We start from the raw sequence: 15889 nt of genomic DNA, 5'->3' as shown, positions 1-15889 counted from the left end.
AACTCCTTTATATGTACAGTATAGTAGAATATGCTAACCTTAACCTAAACCTTACATCTAACCCTAACAAGGGGAGGGTTATGAATAGATTAGACTGCTTTTGTGACACATCAAGCTTTGGTTTGTTGTGAATGATTGAGTGCGAGAGATTATGTGTGTATGCGTTAGACCCAGTAATATTGCCAGGGCAGAGGTTCATTCCATGGGTGGTAAAGGAGCAGTGTACATGTCTGTCTGTTTGTGTGTGTGTGTGTGTGTGTGTGTGTGTGTGTGTGTGTGTGTGTTGGATTTCTTACAGCACATAACTTCAGCCATCTGTTCATGACTGCCAGAAGTGGTATAGGAGTGCAGGGGTAAATCAAGAACAACACACACACACATACAAACACCGCATTATACACTGTCACATAATTCATTCACAAATAATGTATATAATGACACAAAAATGTACATACAATGTAACACAAAGAAAATGTTGTATGCAAACTTAGCTATCTATATGGGGACGTACCATTATATAGGCCTAAAAGCTAAAGATAATTACTATAGACTAGCCATAACCCACACCCTTTAAAACAGGGGTGTCAAACATGCAGCCCGCAGGCTAAATGTGGCCCGCAAAGGACTCCAATGTGGCCCGCATGATGATTTGAGGAAAAAAAAATATTGTCAGGAGTGCAGAGTCAGGACCCAAACACAGAGTTTAAAAAAACAAAGGATTCATTAATATAACCAAATGGGGAAAAACAAACCAAAACTCCCACAAGGGGGAAAAACAAACATAAACTACCCCGTAGGGGAATAATATAATCCAGGCTGGAGAAGAACTTGACCCAGGACCAACCGGACCAGGCAGGGATGGGGGAATGAACCGAGAATTGGACCGACCTGAGACAAGACCAAACACACACAAGACCAAACACACACAAGACCGACTTGATGACACTGACCGACTGGAACAAATAAGCACACAGACTGGAAACAAGACGAATTGGCACTGGACAGCAAACACGAGGAGACTAAAATAGGGAGAGAAATCAACAGGTTAACAAGACAGGGCAGGTGTGACTAATAAACTAAAAATGGGCAAACAAGGAGGCGGGGTATGATGTAAGACAGAGAGACAAAGCCACGTGCTCTCACAAGACAACAAAACACCCGAATGGCATGAGCGCACATCGTCAAGACAATAAGGCAATATACGCCCATGCCAACCGACAAACAAGATGAGAAAATGCGTAGCCACGCCAAACAAAGCGATGCCACGCATTCTCACACTAAACCTGAGCATACATCGTGAGGCAAACGCCACGCAATGCATGCAACAGGCGACAAAAACAAGACAGGACACCTGTGCGAGAGTTTGGCCACACACAAACCCGAAATCTCAGACCGAAGTGACCGAACCTCAGCACAACGTGAAGACAGTTCGCGACCCAGGTGCGCAGCGCAACATGAGTGCGACATGAGGCGCACCCCTGTTTGCGAGAGACAGACAGAAACAATTGACACAAGTGCATGCTGCCAAGATGGCATAAGCGCAATGCACCCACGTCAATAACAGACAGACATGGAGCATGAGTGTCCGGATCATGACACAGACCGAAACCAAACCAGACAGGAAGGCAGGACCCAGACACCATACTCTAGACATGAAACAAGACAGACCGAAGAGCGCACAGCAGGGAATTCAACTGAAACCGTGCACTCACACAAAGACAGACAACGAAACACAAGACAGACATGGGATGATGATGCTACGGTCCTGTCAGACAAAAGCCCAGACTGACAGAGTGACAGGACAGCGACACGTTTCAATATTGTTGCTTGATTCTCTACTACCAATTGATGTAACCTCCAGTTAATGAAATGAATAAATTCCATGTACTCCCTTTTATAGTACCCTAATAGTAATTAAAGCAGCATACAGTTTATTCTGGACTTACAGTGTTTCTTGCTCCGCTGATCTGCTTTTCCCCACATATGAATATGAACTAAAAAAACATAATTTTACCAAAGTTTTGATTTTGCAGTCTGAATGAGGCCGTGAAAAAACTGCAAAACAGCACACCTTTCTATTGCTATGTATTTGCTGCACTCAAATGCATGCATCTCATGAGTTGGTACTTTCAATGCTTTTCTCCAAACGACTCTCCAACTCACAAGCTATTATTTTGAATCAGTCTGATGAATTCTTCACTGAATGAACATAATTAAACACAGCAGCTGAACTATGTCTGATTCACTTACTAAACCACAAGTCTTTGCTCTCTGTCACGCCAAAATTAAACAAAAACTGTTCTGTGTACAAAAATCAATAAATAGTCCATTGTAGCTTTCCCCAGATCTGTGCCTCGACACAATCCTGTCTCTGAGCTCTGCAGGCAGTTCCTTTGACCTCATGGCTTGCTTTTTGCTCTGATATGCATTTTCAGCTGTGAGACTTTATTTAGACAGGTGTGTGCCTTTCCAAATCATGTACAATCATTTGAATTTGCCACAGGTGGACTCCAATCAAAGTGTAGAAACATCTCATAGATGATCCAGAGAAATGGGACGCACCTGAGTTAAATTTCAAGTGTCATAGAAAATGGTCTGAAAACTTGTCAATGTGATATTTCAGTTTTTCCTTTTTAATAAATTTGCAAAGTTATCAAAAATATGTTTTTTGCTTTGTCATTTTGGGGTATGGAGTGTAGATTGATGTGGAAAAAAAATATTTAAAACATTTTAGCATAAGGCTGCAACATAACACAATGTGAAAAAAATATGGGGTCTGAATACTTTCTGAATGCCTTTATATACACACATATTGACAGTTCGGCCCTCATACAGTGACACTTAGTCCAATCTGGCCCTCGACCTTAAGTGAGTTTGATACCCCTTCTTTAAAAAAAAATTGTTATGCAATTTTAGAATGAAAAATTTAAACATTATTTAATTCAAGTATGAATAATTTTTCCAAACAAGCACATTCCAAAAAAGGTCAATTTTGTCACCAAATTAAAGCTAAGTACGTAGTGCGTCCACACAAACACACACATTCAGCCGTTTGTTCTACCACTTATGACTTTTTTTCAATTTTAAGTATCTGAGCAATTTCCTTCAGGGGAACTAATAATTACGTTTAAGACCCATGCTACAGGCTGACAGACCAGCAAGTGTGTACGTGCTTCTTCTACAAGTAGGCTGTCTGTAGTGAAGTGTCTGTGTGTTTCATAAAACAGATAGCTATGACTCTAAATTCTCATTGGACAAGCCACATTTGAAGCTGTTGTAAAATGCCAAAAAAAAAATGCTTTGCATTGTGCTTCAGAGCACCCCTTATTTATGGTAAAATCACTGTAATGCACAGCCTCTTTCAGTGACTTACTCTTTAGAGAACAGGTGGCTATACCCAACACTTGGAGAAAGTGTTTCTTTGCTCATTAGTAACTCATCTGCCGACCTGGAGCGGGTTTCAAAGAGCATTAATGAGGTGAATGAACCCCAACTAATGACACACAACAAAAAACACTCACGTGCACACATTCTTAGAGTCTAAATATGGTTATAGTCCATGGATAGAATTTAATCAGAGGTGATTGGAATAGAATGTGTATTTAAAGCATAATGAAGACTTTAAGTGACATTTAAGATGACATTTAACAGAAGTTAAGGTGACATTTAATACACTTTAGAAAGGATCAAGCATCAGCCTGCATATTGAAGTTGTATGCAGTTGTCCATCTGTCTGTCTGCAAATGTTTTTAATTTTTCTTTTTTTTTATCCCCTTTTCTCCCAATTTGGAATGTCCAATTTCCACTACTTAATAGGTCCTCGTGGTGGCGTGGTTACCTCAATCCGGGTGGTGGAGGACAAGTCTCAGTTGCCTCCGCTTCTGAGACCTTCAATCCGCGCATCTTATCATGTGGCTTGCTGTGCATGACACCGCGGAGGCTCCGCTTGTGGAGGCTCATGCTACTCTCCGCGATCCACAAACAACTTACCATGTGCCCCATTGAGAGCGAGAACTACTAATCGCGACCACGAGGAGGTTACCCCATGTGACTCTACCCTCCCTAGCAACTGGGCCAATTTGGTTGCTTAGGAGAGCTGGCTGGAGTCACTCAGCACACCCTGGATTCGAACTCGCGACTCCAGGGGTGGTAGTCAGCATCAATACTCGCTGAGCTACCCAGGCCCCTCATCTGTAAATGTTAGTTAAATGTGATTGTAATTTTTTCACATCATAGACTTAGAATGACAGAATTAGATAAACAGAAGCATAAAAAAGATAGAGAGAAGTGGATTTAGAAAACACATCTGTTCCGCGAGCACTTAACCAATCCACACTAAATGCACTTACTATTTAACAATTAAAAAAGAAAGAAAAAAATCTGTGTCTATCTTTTATTCTGCACTAGCATCTTTACTACACCAGCCACTGTGAGAAGTTGGCAGTGCGATACTGAAGATATTGTTGACTTTTGTGTGACAAATTGCTTGTTGTGTTCCTCATTTTTAAGTCGCTTTGGATAAATACATCTGCTAAATGACTAAATGTGAAATGTAAATTTAGTGGCTAGGATGAAGAGTAAAAAGGAGGTGAATGGTTAGCTGGTTCTTTTCTGATTACAATTCCTCTTTGTTTAAGCTGTGGGTTCACTAAAGACATTCTGCATTCTTTTCTTTGAACCAAGTGTGAACATTAACTGTAATACTCTCTCTGTCTCCTAATATTTACCTGCTATCAAGATGAGAAATCAAATCCACCTGCAATCAGACGATCTCTCCCAACACACACTCACACAGTCGAGAAATGGGCCAAGAAAGCATCAAGCTCCTTTCTATTTTCTAAGTGACTGTAGCATGTTTAGTAGACCCATCCTGAATCCAAACAATACAGAGACTCAGGTGAACTCAGCCAAGAAACCTGTCTTTAACAAATAATCTAGACTTCTATCGACACCAAAACATCTCTCGTACCTGCCAACATATGCAGAAAATTTAGACACTTTCTGCCTGGAGTGATAAGCTATTATTCAGTCGTTTGACACACACACACACACACACACACACACACACACACACACACACACTTTACTGTCATGTAATCCGCTCTGCAGGGCCTCATCAGTCAACTGGGGGATAATAAATCAATGGCAAAGACAAAGTGTGTTTCTTGGTAAAAGTGTTCACAGATTGCTCCTGAAATAAATAAGTTTTAAGAATGCTTGCATTGACAAGGAAAAGGGTGTGTGTCAAAACAGGTAAGTGAATTCAGAGTGAGCTCAAGTCAACTTGTTTAAATATTTGATGAGTGTTTATGGATTTTATAGGAGGTGCAAATCACATTTAATAAGAATGCTCAAGATATAGGGTTCAGATACAGGGTTCCTGCACTTTTTGATCAATTAATTTTGATGACTTGTGCAGTCATTCCATGACCTTTCCAGTCAGTAATGAATCAGTAATGAAACTCTCATACCAATTTGTGTAATTTGGTTTTACAGATTCATAAAAAATAATCTACTCAAAATGATTTGCTTACAAATTGAACATCACTATAGCTTGCAAGCAATTAGTACAAGCGCAATATAAAAAGCTAGTGAAATATTTTTATTTATCTTTAGTTTTTTATTTTAGCTGAGCTTCAAAAATGTACATTCACTACTACTTCCATGACTTTTAAAAGAATAGTTCACCCCAAAATGAGAATTCTGTCATTATTTACTTAACCTTTATTATGTTTCAAACCTGTATGATTTTGATTTGTGGAACACAAAAGGAGATGTTAACAGCATGACAGACTCAGTCATCATTCACTTAGATTTTATGGGAAAAAGGTGCAATGGAAGTGATTGGTGGCTGAGATAGAGGTAGAACTATATATATCGGTAAAAACATATATCAGCTTTACAGATTAATCAGTGCCAATAGTTGCTTTTTGGAACTATCGGTTATCAGCAAATATCTATGCAGATAGTTAATTTTTGTATTTCTCTGTGTTCCTCTGTGGCCGTCGCTTAGTTCTACAGTATAACAGTGGCCTCTAGAAGTTAAATAAAAATAATCGTGTGGGGATATAACTAAATCTTTCATCATTGACAATGTTCATCCATATTTTTATTCCATATTTTATTATGGTTATAATTAGGATTTTGGTTAAACAATAAACTGCATCAGGGATTTTGTTTGTCTGTGCTCATCATATTAAGGAAAGAAAAATATATTTTTTTAACATGCTATAAATCGATTTTAAAACTATTGGCCAAATAACCGGTTATCAGCCTTTCCCACCACCTTAATTATCGGTATCTTATTATCGGTCAACTTTTAGACTTAGACCAAAATACTGCTTAACATCTCATGTTGTGTTCCATTAAAGAAAGTAAGTTATTTGGGTTTGGAACAACATAAGGGTGAGTAAATGATCACAGATTTGAAATTTTTAGGTGAAATATCCCTTTAATATTTTATTTCCAACACTCTTCCGGGACTCTTTTCTATGACCATAGGAACCCTGCAGGTAGTGAGACAGAGAGAGATAGAGAGAGAGAAAGAGAGAGCCATATAGCGTGAGATGTAATGTCTGACCTGTGGGCTCTGGGGACAGCAGTCGGGCACTGTACACCGGTGGGAAGATATGAGCCGTAAGGTACAGAAGGAGACAGAGCGGGACCATCCCGGGCGGAGGGGCACAGGGACGAGTGTCCTCACCACGGAGACTAGACTCAGACATCCTCCACCGTTCCACACATGATGCCAATGTAGTGCTGCCAACACACACGAAATCACACACTCCCGTCCAAAACGATGCTGGTTCCACACCTGAAACACAAGAGCATATTTAGAAATGTATTACTAAAGAGGTCTAAGCGAGAATGAACTCAAAACAAACACTTTTTTAATATTTTTAATAGGTATAGAGTAAAAAATGTCAAAAAAAAACAAAAAAAACAATTCTGTTGGTTGCTATTCTGACACGGGACAAAATATTTGTCCCACTCTTTTGAAATGCCTTGCTGACATGCAAAGCTCTCCGCGATTACTGTAAATTGAAAAATAAAGTGTGATGACCACACACAACTGCATAAAATGGAGCTATTTTAAATAATTTGTCCTGTGCTAGTTTACACGAGACTGGGATTCGTTGTAAACTCTCTTTTGCATTCTTACTCGCTGTCTTTTGCTTCTCTCTCCATCTCCTTCTCTCTGGTCAGACTACTCTGAAACATGTCTTTCACTAAGCTAACACAAACACACTTATCTCTCTAAAGAAAACATATGCTCCCCTCACACACAGTGGCTTGTGAGTGTATGCGTGTCTGCGCCTTGCCACATAGAGAGTTTATATTAGTCAAAATAAAAGGAATGTAAAGAGGTTTAGCTAAATGCACACACATACAGAGCTGAAGACTGTATAGTTTGGTGCCCCCACTGAGAGATTTTCGCCCAAAGAAGTCCAGAATATGTTAAAACTCGTGTTATTTTTTAATAGCCTTGGTTTAAACACACGCACACACACAAAATGTTTGTTAACTTGAAACGGTGGCATTCTTCTCGGACAGATGCAGTTGAGACCTACGCACTTCTGAGGCTGGCGTGGCACTGTTTTTCTTTCCCCTGACAAGCAGACACTCAATTCTTGGTCAGCACATACTGAAGAGAGAAGAAACTCTGAAGCCAGGTTGGTGTGTTGAGTAACTCAGTGTTTTCCCTGGCTGGCGTAGAGCAGGAGATTGCATAGTGGTGTGTGCTGATAGTATATCAGCACTGATTGTTTGTAGGAGAGAATGGTATATTTGTGGAGTTTATCTGTATAGTGTATTTCTGGAGTGTGTATCGTAGATGCGTTTTTAGAGACTGTTTCTGTAGCCGTACTATCTTACAGTAGCAATCTTAAGTGGGGGAGAGGCCTTAAGCAGAAACAAACTCTTAGTCTGCTACCATATTCTCAGAGAAAGAAATTGCCATATCCTATACATTACAAGGCTCTCTGGGATACTTCATTCTGAATCGTCAATCATAGTTCATGGCTTGCTGCAGTCAAATAGTTTTTTCTATAATGACCAGTAAAGTGTGTAATTGACCGATTTCCCAGGTGAAAGATTTCCTAGCTGTGCTAGTCTCTCGTATCATTCAATGTTTTTTTCTTCTCGCATAATAATATTAATTCAATTTAATCTCAGTATAAATCGATATTTCATGCCTGTTTTTTTTTTTATTTTTTTTATTTGGTAGGTAGCTGACTAGCTGTACATTAATGGAATATTGTAGAGTCTGCTTGTGATTAGCACCAAAAGAAAAGAAAAAAAAAAGCTCCTACAGGAAAATACAAGACTAGGTTTGCTGACAGTACATTATCCCTTACTTACACTAGCAGGGTGTAGACTGAACATGAGGCAACTGAGGCAAACCTTCCATGATTATGTCCTGAATGTAGTTTACATAAATTATCCTGCATGCCTTCACCTGCTTGCATGAGTAATTGTAACAAACACAATACATGCTGTTTTGTGCTACTTAAAATTTAATTATAACAGTTTTTGGGGGGGATTGTGTCTCAGCAGTGTGCTGCCGTGTGGTATGCTGATGTTAAGCTCCCTTCAAACAGTCAGTGTTTATTTAGGGATTACTGAAGAATTTTATTTGGTTATATCAGTCCAGTCAATTTATTAAAACTATAGCTACTAATTTTACTATCTGTCTGCTTCTTTTTTTCCTTGTCTCTCACTTTTAGAGTACTTAGTCATTTGCGATACGGAACTAATATTCAAATTTAAACATTTAAAAGAGTTGACAACATTCCGTATTCAAAGCTCCTTTGATGGCAACAAAACAACTACAGAACTGAACAAGGGTGTGTATGAGAATATGCTGTCACATCCTAAGCATTTATGTGCGTATAATGTCTGATAGTTTTCAGCGTAAAAGGGTTTTAATGGAATCCTGTAACACTAGTCACACCTTGCACAAAATCTGGGTCTCAAAAATGTCAATATTATCTATTAACTGTGCAGCCATGTCAACGGCTGGCCCAATCTAAATCAGCAAATGAAAATAGGGATTAGGGGGGAGAGTAAGAGAGAGATAAAGAAAGAAGAAACGGTAAGAGAGGGAGAGAGAGAGAGAGAGAGAGAGAGAGAGAGAGAGAGAGAGAGAGAGAGAGAGAGACAGCAGATGAAAAGCTGAAGCCTGAGGTGGCCCTATTAGAGTTTGGCTGTAATCCTCTTCTGAAAACTTCACTGGCCCTCCTGTGTCTCTCTAAGAGCTCTGTGTGCGAGTGTGTGTGTGTATGTGTTTGTGCATTACTCTAGTGCACAGAGGTGAGTTCCTCTTCATTGAGGAACACATAAAATTTCCACATTTCCATACACAAATCACAGAAGGCCAATTCACAAATCACATTTACACACGTGTCACGATGAAATTTCAGGGTTTATTCTAAACTCTAAAGAGGTTGATTTTTCTGTCCTTTCTGGCCTTAAACCCAACATCTCATTTGCTTAAATGCAGGGGTCTGGCGTGAGACTGTCCACAAAACCAATATTCACGGCAAAAGAGCAACACAAGGGCAATTAAAACATAATGGATGAAAGAGTTCATGAGCAGCGCTGCATTGTCCATTGTTTATTGTGGGTTCAATCTCATTTGTTCTTTTTATAGACCTTGGACTGCATTGTGCTTTGTGTGTTAAGTTATCTTGTGTACATTATATATATATATATATATATATATATATATATATATATATATATATATATATATATATATATATATATAAATCCCTTGACAACAGCTAATAGGGACTAAATATAGCTTTAGAGAGAGAGAGAGAGAGAGAGAGAGAGAGAGAGAGAGAGAGAGAAACTTTGATGGCATATATTCAGTAGTTCTTTTTTTTTTTTTTTTTTTTTTGGTGATAGTCCTAAGAGAAGCGTATTGATTTTGAGGAAGCTCCAGTCAGTTAAGGGTCACAATTAGTTGATGTGTCCAACAGAAAAGGAGCATATTTTCCCCCTGATGACATGACCTCTCACATTTGATGGTTTAGTTGTGTGAAGACTCTTGATACCTCTGTGAATCTTTGAGAGACTGTTCTTGATGGGCTGTAGGTATTATCTGAAAATACATGGGACACTTTACTAAAGTAATGGTTATCTCCTAAACCGTGGGGTGACAGCACATTTCTGAAAGTGGTGATAAGGATTACTGCTGTACGCACATTAGTTCAACAACTAAATTTCATCAAGATATCTCACAAAGTGAAAATTACAGCTAGAAACTATTTATTATATTTTCCCCTGGTAAAGTCCTAAAATAGCTGATATAAACAAAAGGTATGAAAAAAATAATTATATTACCAGTTTATATAGTTTCTATCCTACTTCAGTGAGTTCTCATCAACGACTTCAGTGGGGTTGGAATGACTCTAGTACATTAGGTGTCTAATTGGCCCCAGAAGCCCCCGTTAACACCTCCAGAGACTCTAATTCACTCCGATAGCTACAATTGGTTTCAGATGGCACGTGGGTTCGGCGGAGGAAAAAGCAGCGAGGATCCGTTCAGTGTGAGCTAAAAATAACACAAATGAAGCCCTGCTGAGGTGGCCACAAAATAAATGGATGTAATTTTGGTTTTAAATGCGTCACACGTCAAGTTGTAAAGTGCTTCATGTAATCTCTCATCGGAAAGAAACGCCAGCTGAGTGACCGTTAACGAGTTAGTGAGTTTACAGCAGGAAAATATAAGGCAACACGTGTATATGTCTAAAGTCACGGAATCTCTATAAAGCCTGTCGCACTGTTCAAAACGTCGAGAAATCAAACACGAGGTGGATCGGTTGAAACAAGCGCCCTTGACAGCGTTTCTTATTGTCTGTCACCTTACGTCCCACGGTGTGATTCAGCACCATCGAAAACACCTTCTATGTGACAAAGAACTGCTGCCCACGAATGATTGGTTCTTATTCTCATTTGAGAAACCCTCTTCTGTCAACAAAAATCGAAATTATACACTCCAATCATTGTAGCTGAATCTTACTGGAGATGTGTTTTCAGCACAGGTTCGGTTCTTCCTCGCGACTGGTGAAGCAGCTTTCGAGCACGCGGTGTAGTCATCCATACACACGCGCTCCGTGCAACACCTGTCCGACTGTAAGCGATACGAGCACACGCCACATGTCACCGGGAACCGCAGCTCACTTCTAAAATATAACTTTCATTTCGAAAGGCTTTGATTGAATCCGGAGTCTAATTCAAAAAGGTGCGCTTTTATCTGAAACCAGACAAAAATGGTTTGGAAATGGAACGAGAAATATGTGTTCTATAAGACTGTCTTATTCATTATTCATGGAGGTGATGATGATGATAATAATAATAATAACAATAATAATAATAATAATAAACAAAGTTCTCACCAAAGATTCCCTTTTTGGAATAAATCCTTTTCGAAGTCGTAAAAATTATTTTGATTGACTCTTTGAGAAAGCTTTGTTGCGGGTCCCTCCAGATGTTCGTGAATTGCATTCAGGGCCAAATCCAAAAACAAACAAACAAAAAAACACTAAAGTTTACAAATCCAAGCGTTGGGCTGCGTCAAGGAATTCTTGCTCTGAAAAACGTAAAGTTAGCCTTGAGCTGTCCAACTCTGTCCAGTCCTTAAACAGCTGAAAAGCGTTCACAGATGCATTAAAACCGCACTAAACTGCATCATCTAAAGAAGCGGCAAAAGCGGCTCTTCTCCGCTGCGCAGCTGGATCGGTTGTGAGGTGCGGGGCGTATGTTGCTGTGTGTGAAAGCTTGGCTCACAGACTCCCACTAACAGTTTGGATCACCAGGCTCTGGAGAGAGGGGGGAAAAAATAACTAGGATCGGATTTCAAACCGCGTCCCTGCTGCGAGTGCAGTGCTCGCCGCCTGCCGCCCCCCTTGCGAGTTCAGGACAGACAGACAGAGAGAGAGAGAGAGAGAGAGAGAGAGAGAGAGAGAGAGAGAGAGAGAGAGAGAGAGAGAGAGAGAGAGAGAGAGAGAGAGAGAGAGAGAGAGAGAGAGAGAGAGAGAGAGAGAGAGAGAGAGAGAGAGAGACCAAATCAGATTAAACACAAAAGAAAAATATCTAAAACATTGGACAGAAGCAGCAGCTCAACAAAGTTAATTGGAATGCTATCTGTCCCTAAACAGACTCAGTGAACATAACCTTGCTATAGAGATGGGCAGACACAGACAGACCTGGTTACCAAAATAAGACAGGCTGTGCACACAAAATGAAGTGGACACAGAACTGTACTTTTTAACAACATGCCCTAGTTATGTACAAATTAGGGAATTTCCTCCCCATTTCATATCCCATCACAAAGACTTTAATCAGATATATCACAAGGACAAACATGCAGACCTACTCGGAGAAACCCCAGCAAGCTCAAACCTGGCTGCAAGTTATGTCAAGTCCTGCCACATTGGAACAGGACCACTACCAGACAATAACCAAAACACTGTGCCACATGCATAAAATGGAAAACATAGTATTATTTTGTAGTATAATTAATTCGAGACTTTTGGACTTCATCACAACTCACAATGTCTTGAGCAGGAGTCAAACTAGATTTTTTACCAAATTACCATACATTTGACCATATTTACACATTACAAATATTAATTGAAAAACATGTTGTCCAAAATAAAGGAAAATTTTTGGCATGCTTTATTGACTTTTAAAAAAAAAGCATTTGATTCAGTCTGGCACAATAGATTATTTTACAAACTTACTGAAAGTGGCATAGGAGGTAAAACCTATGATCTCATTAAATCAGTGTATACTGAAAGTAAATGTGGCATCAAAATTAGCACAAAAAGTACAAGATTTCTTTCCCAGGAGCATGGAGTGAGACAGGGTTGCTGTTTAAGACCAACATGGTTTAACATTTACATCAACAAACTAGCAACCAGTCTGAGGCCATCTACACCCCCTGGTCTCACTCTACACGACTCAGAAATCAAATGCCTGCTGTATGCAGATGACCTGGTTTTGTTGTCTCACACTGAACAGGGTCTACAGCAGAACCTGGACCTGCTAGAGCAATACTGTCAGACATGGGCCCTGACAGTAAACCTCAATAAAGCTAAAATCATGACCTTCCAGAAAAGCTCCAGATCCTAGGGAATGCAACGAATATTCACATTAGGAAATAACAAAATATCACACTCATCACACTACAATTACCTTAACCCTGCAGTGAATGAACTGAAAGATAAAGCTCGCAGGGCCTTCTAGTATAATGCAGAATTCTGTATAAATATTCTACAAGTACACCGGCACATAACAACTAATGCATGAAGGGTAGAATGAGGCAAATATCCACTAATTAAAAATACAAAAATGGGCAATCTAAAATTCAGTGACCCCCTCTCATACCATTATAAAGCCCTGCAATACCAAGAGTTGAGCAAAGAAACCAATCCCCACTCTCAGCTGGTCTGGAGCTTTAGTCCTGATTTTTCACCAATATCTACTAACCCTCATCAGCCTGAAGACCTGGACCAGAACAATACTGCAAAACTAATGCCTTCAGGACCCACAGTGCATAATGTAAATAAATATCTCATGTACATATGTAAATTCACTCATATTTAATTCAGTAACTGTACATACCCTTAAATCACACATCGGATCTCGATGAACGAAATATATTGAAGATCAAAATCTTTACTGTACATTGTGTAATTCGTTGAGAACAAAATGACAGAACAACGGTCAATGGAAACCAAAATCACCAACCGATTGAGGGCTGGATTCAAACTCACACTGAAAATCAAAGTAAACAATTGAAATCACAGGCTGTTCCAACTTGCGTGAATTTCATCACGGCAACTTATAATGTGACTCAGTAATGTGTATGGCCCTCACGTGCCTGTATGCACTCCCAACAACGTCTGGGCATGCTCCTGATGAGACGGCGGATGGTGTCCTGGGGGATCTCCTCCCAGACCTGGATCAGGGCATCAGTGAGCTCCTGGACAGTCTGTGGCGCTACTTGGCAGCGTCGAATGCACCGATACATAACGTCCCAAAGGTTCTCAACTGGATTCAGGTCTGGGGAATGTGAGGGCCAGTCAATGGCATCAATGCCTTCGTCATCTAGGAAATGCCTACACACTCTGGCCACATGAGGCCGGGCATTGTCCTGCACCATGAGGAACCCAGGGCCCACTGCACCAGCGTAAGGTCTGACGATGGGTCTGAGGATTTCATCCCGGTACCTAACAGCAGTCAGGATACCGTTGGCTAGCATGTTGAGGTCTGTGCGTCCCTCCAAAGCTATGCCTCCCCAGACCATCACTGACCTACCACCAAACTGGTCATGCTGGATGATGTTGCAGGCAGCATAACGCTCCAGACTCTTTCACGTCTGTCACATGTGCTCAGTGTGAACCTGCTCTAATCTGTGAAGAGAACGGGGTGCCAGTGGCGGACCTGCCAATTCTGGTGTTCTCTGGCAAATGCCAATCGAGCTGCACGGTGCTGGGCTGTGAGCACAGGTCCCACTAGAGGATGTCGGGCCCTCATGCCACCCTCATGGAGTCTGTTTCTGACAGTTTGGTCAGAAACATGCACACCAGTAGCCCGCTGGAGGTCATTTTGTAGGGCTCTGGCAGTGCTCCTCCTGTTCCTCCTCGCACAAAGGAGCAGATACTGGTCCTGCTGCTGGGTTGATGCCCTTCTACGGCCCTGTCCAGCTCTCCTCGTGTAAATGGCCCATCTCTTGGTATCTCCTTCATGCTCTTGAGACTGTACTGGGAGACACAGCAAACCTTGAATGGGCTGCAAATACCGCCTCATGCTACCAGTAGTGACATGCAAATCACAAAACTAGAGAAAAATCAGTCAGGAAGGATAAGGAGAGAGCAATTGTCTGTGGCCACCACCTGCAAAACCATTCCCTTTTTGGGGGTTGTTTTGCTTTTGCCTCTCCAGTGCACCTGTTGTCACTTTCATTTGCACCAAAACAGGTGACGTTGATTCACAATCGCTTAGGCTTCCTAACTGGACAGATTGATATCCCTGAAGTTTAATTGACTAGGTGTTATACTGTGATGATTACATGTTCCCTTAATTTTTATGAGCAGTGTATATTACCATTTGCACATGTACATACACCATTCTATGTTATATGTCCTATTTTCAAAAAATAAAAAAATTGTATGTCTATTTATACTCTTATCTTGTTTTATATTCTGTCTCACTGTAATGTTCTCCTATCACAAAAAATAAATCAAGATAATTCCTTGTGTACGTGAGCACACTTGGCAATAAAGCTCATTCTGATTCTAATTAGATACAGCCAAATTACAGCACAAATAAAACATAATTATATAACTTGGGAAACTCAAACACAACAACAGAGTAAAATGCAATGCTATCTGGCCCTAAAAAGAGAATACACCATTGCAGACTATCTATACACAGTGACTGAAAAAAACTGAAAGCCACCTTGACAAGGTACAAACTCAGTGGACACAACCTCACTATAGAAACAGGCAGACACTGGAAAACATGGCTGCCACAGGAAGAAAGGTTGTGTCCACACTGTGATCAAAACAAATTGAGACAGAGCTGCATTTTCTAACAGAATGCACAAAATACACAGATGTCCGGGACATTTTTTTACCACAAAATTAAACATATTCACAGCACATTTGACCATTTAACAAACAATAAAAAAGTGCCCTTTTTATTAGGTGAACACAAGGACTGCTGTGTGATAGCAGCACAGTATGTGTCTGTCTGCCATAGAATGAGGGACATTGACTGAACTGACCCGAGTCTGCATCTCCAACATACTTTACTTTGTCTCTTTCTAGTTTTGTCAGTCACCTCTTTGCAATCTGAACTTGTTCAAAATGTT

General features: G+C 40.3%; 1 protein-coding gene across 7 annotated transcripts in view; it reads right to left on the bottom strand.

The window, feature by feature from the left end:
* Positions 1-15889, bottom strand: part of LOC127414110 (fibroblast growth factor receptor 3-like) — a 111405-nt gene that overhangs the window by 57373 nt on the left and 38143 nt on the right. For 4 of the 7 annotated variants that reach the window (XM_051651866.1, XM_051651865.1, XM_051651867.1 and 1 more), the window contains exons 1-2: positions 11406-11810; positions 6581-6814 (exon numbers count right to left, since the gene is read on the bottom strand). In XM_051651866.1, coding sequence (XP_051507826.1) covers positions 6581-6814; positions 11406-11514 — 343 coding nt within the window. In that variant the 5' untranslated portion in view covers positions 11515-11810. Of the gene's footprint in view, positions 1-6580; positions 6815-11405; positions 11811-15889 lie in introns of those variants that run through there. The other 3 variants (XM_051651871.1, XM_051651872.1, XM_051651869.1) reach the window with 2 other exon arrangements.

Source organism: Myxocyprinus asiaticus, chromosome 23, assembly GCF_019703515.2.
Source record: "Myxocyprinus asiaticus isolate MX2 ecotype Aquarium Trade chromosome 23, UBuf_Myxa_2, whole genome shotgun sequence".
In the NCBI taxonomy this organism is placed as follows: domain Eukaryota; kingdom Metazoa; phylum Chordata; class Actinopteri; order Cypriniformes; family Catostomidae; genus Myxocyprinus; species Myxocyprinus asiaticus.
The sequence above is the reverse complement of the archived record's forward strand: the minus strand, read 5'-3'. Positions and strand labels throughout refer to the sequence as shown.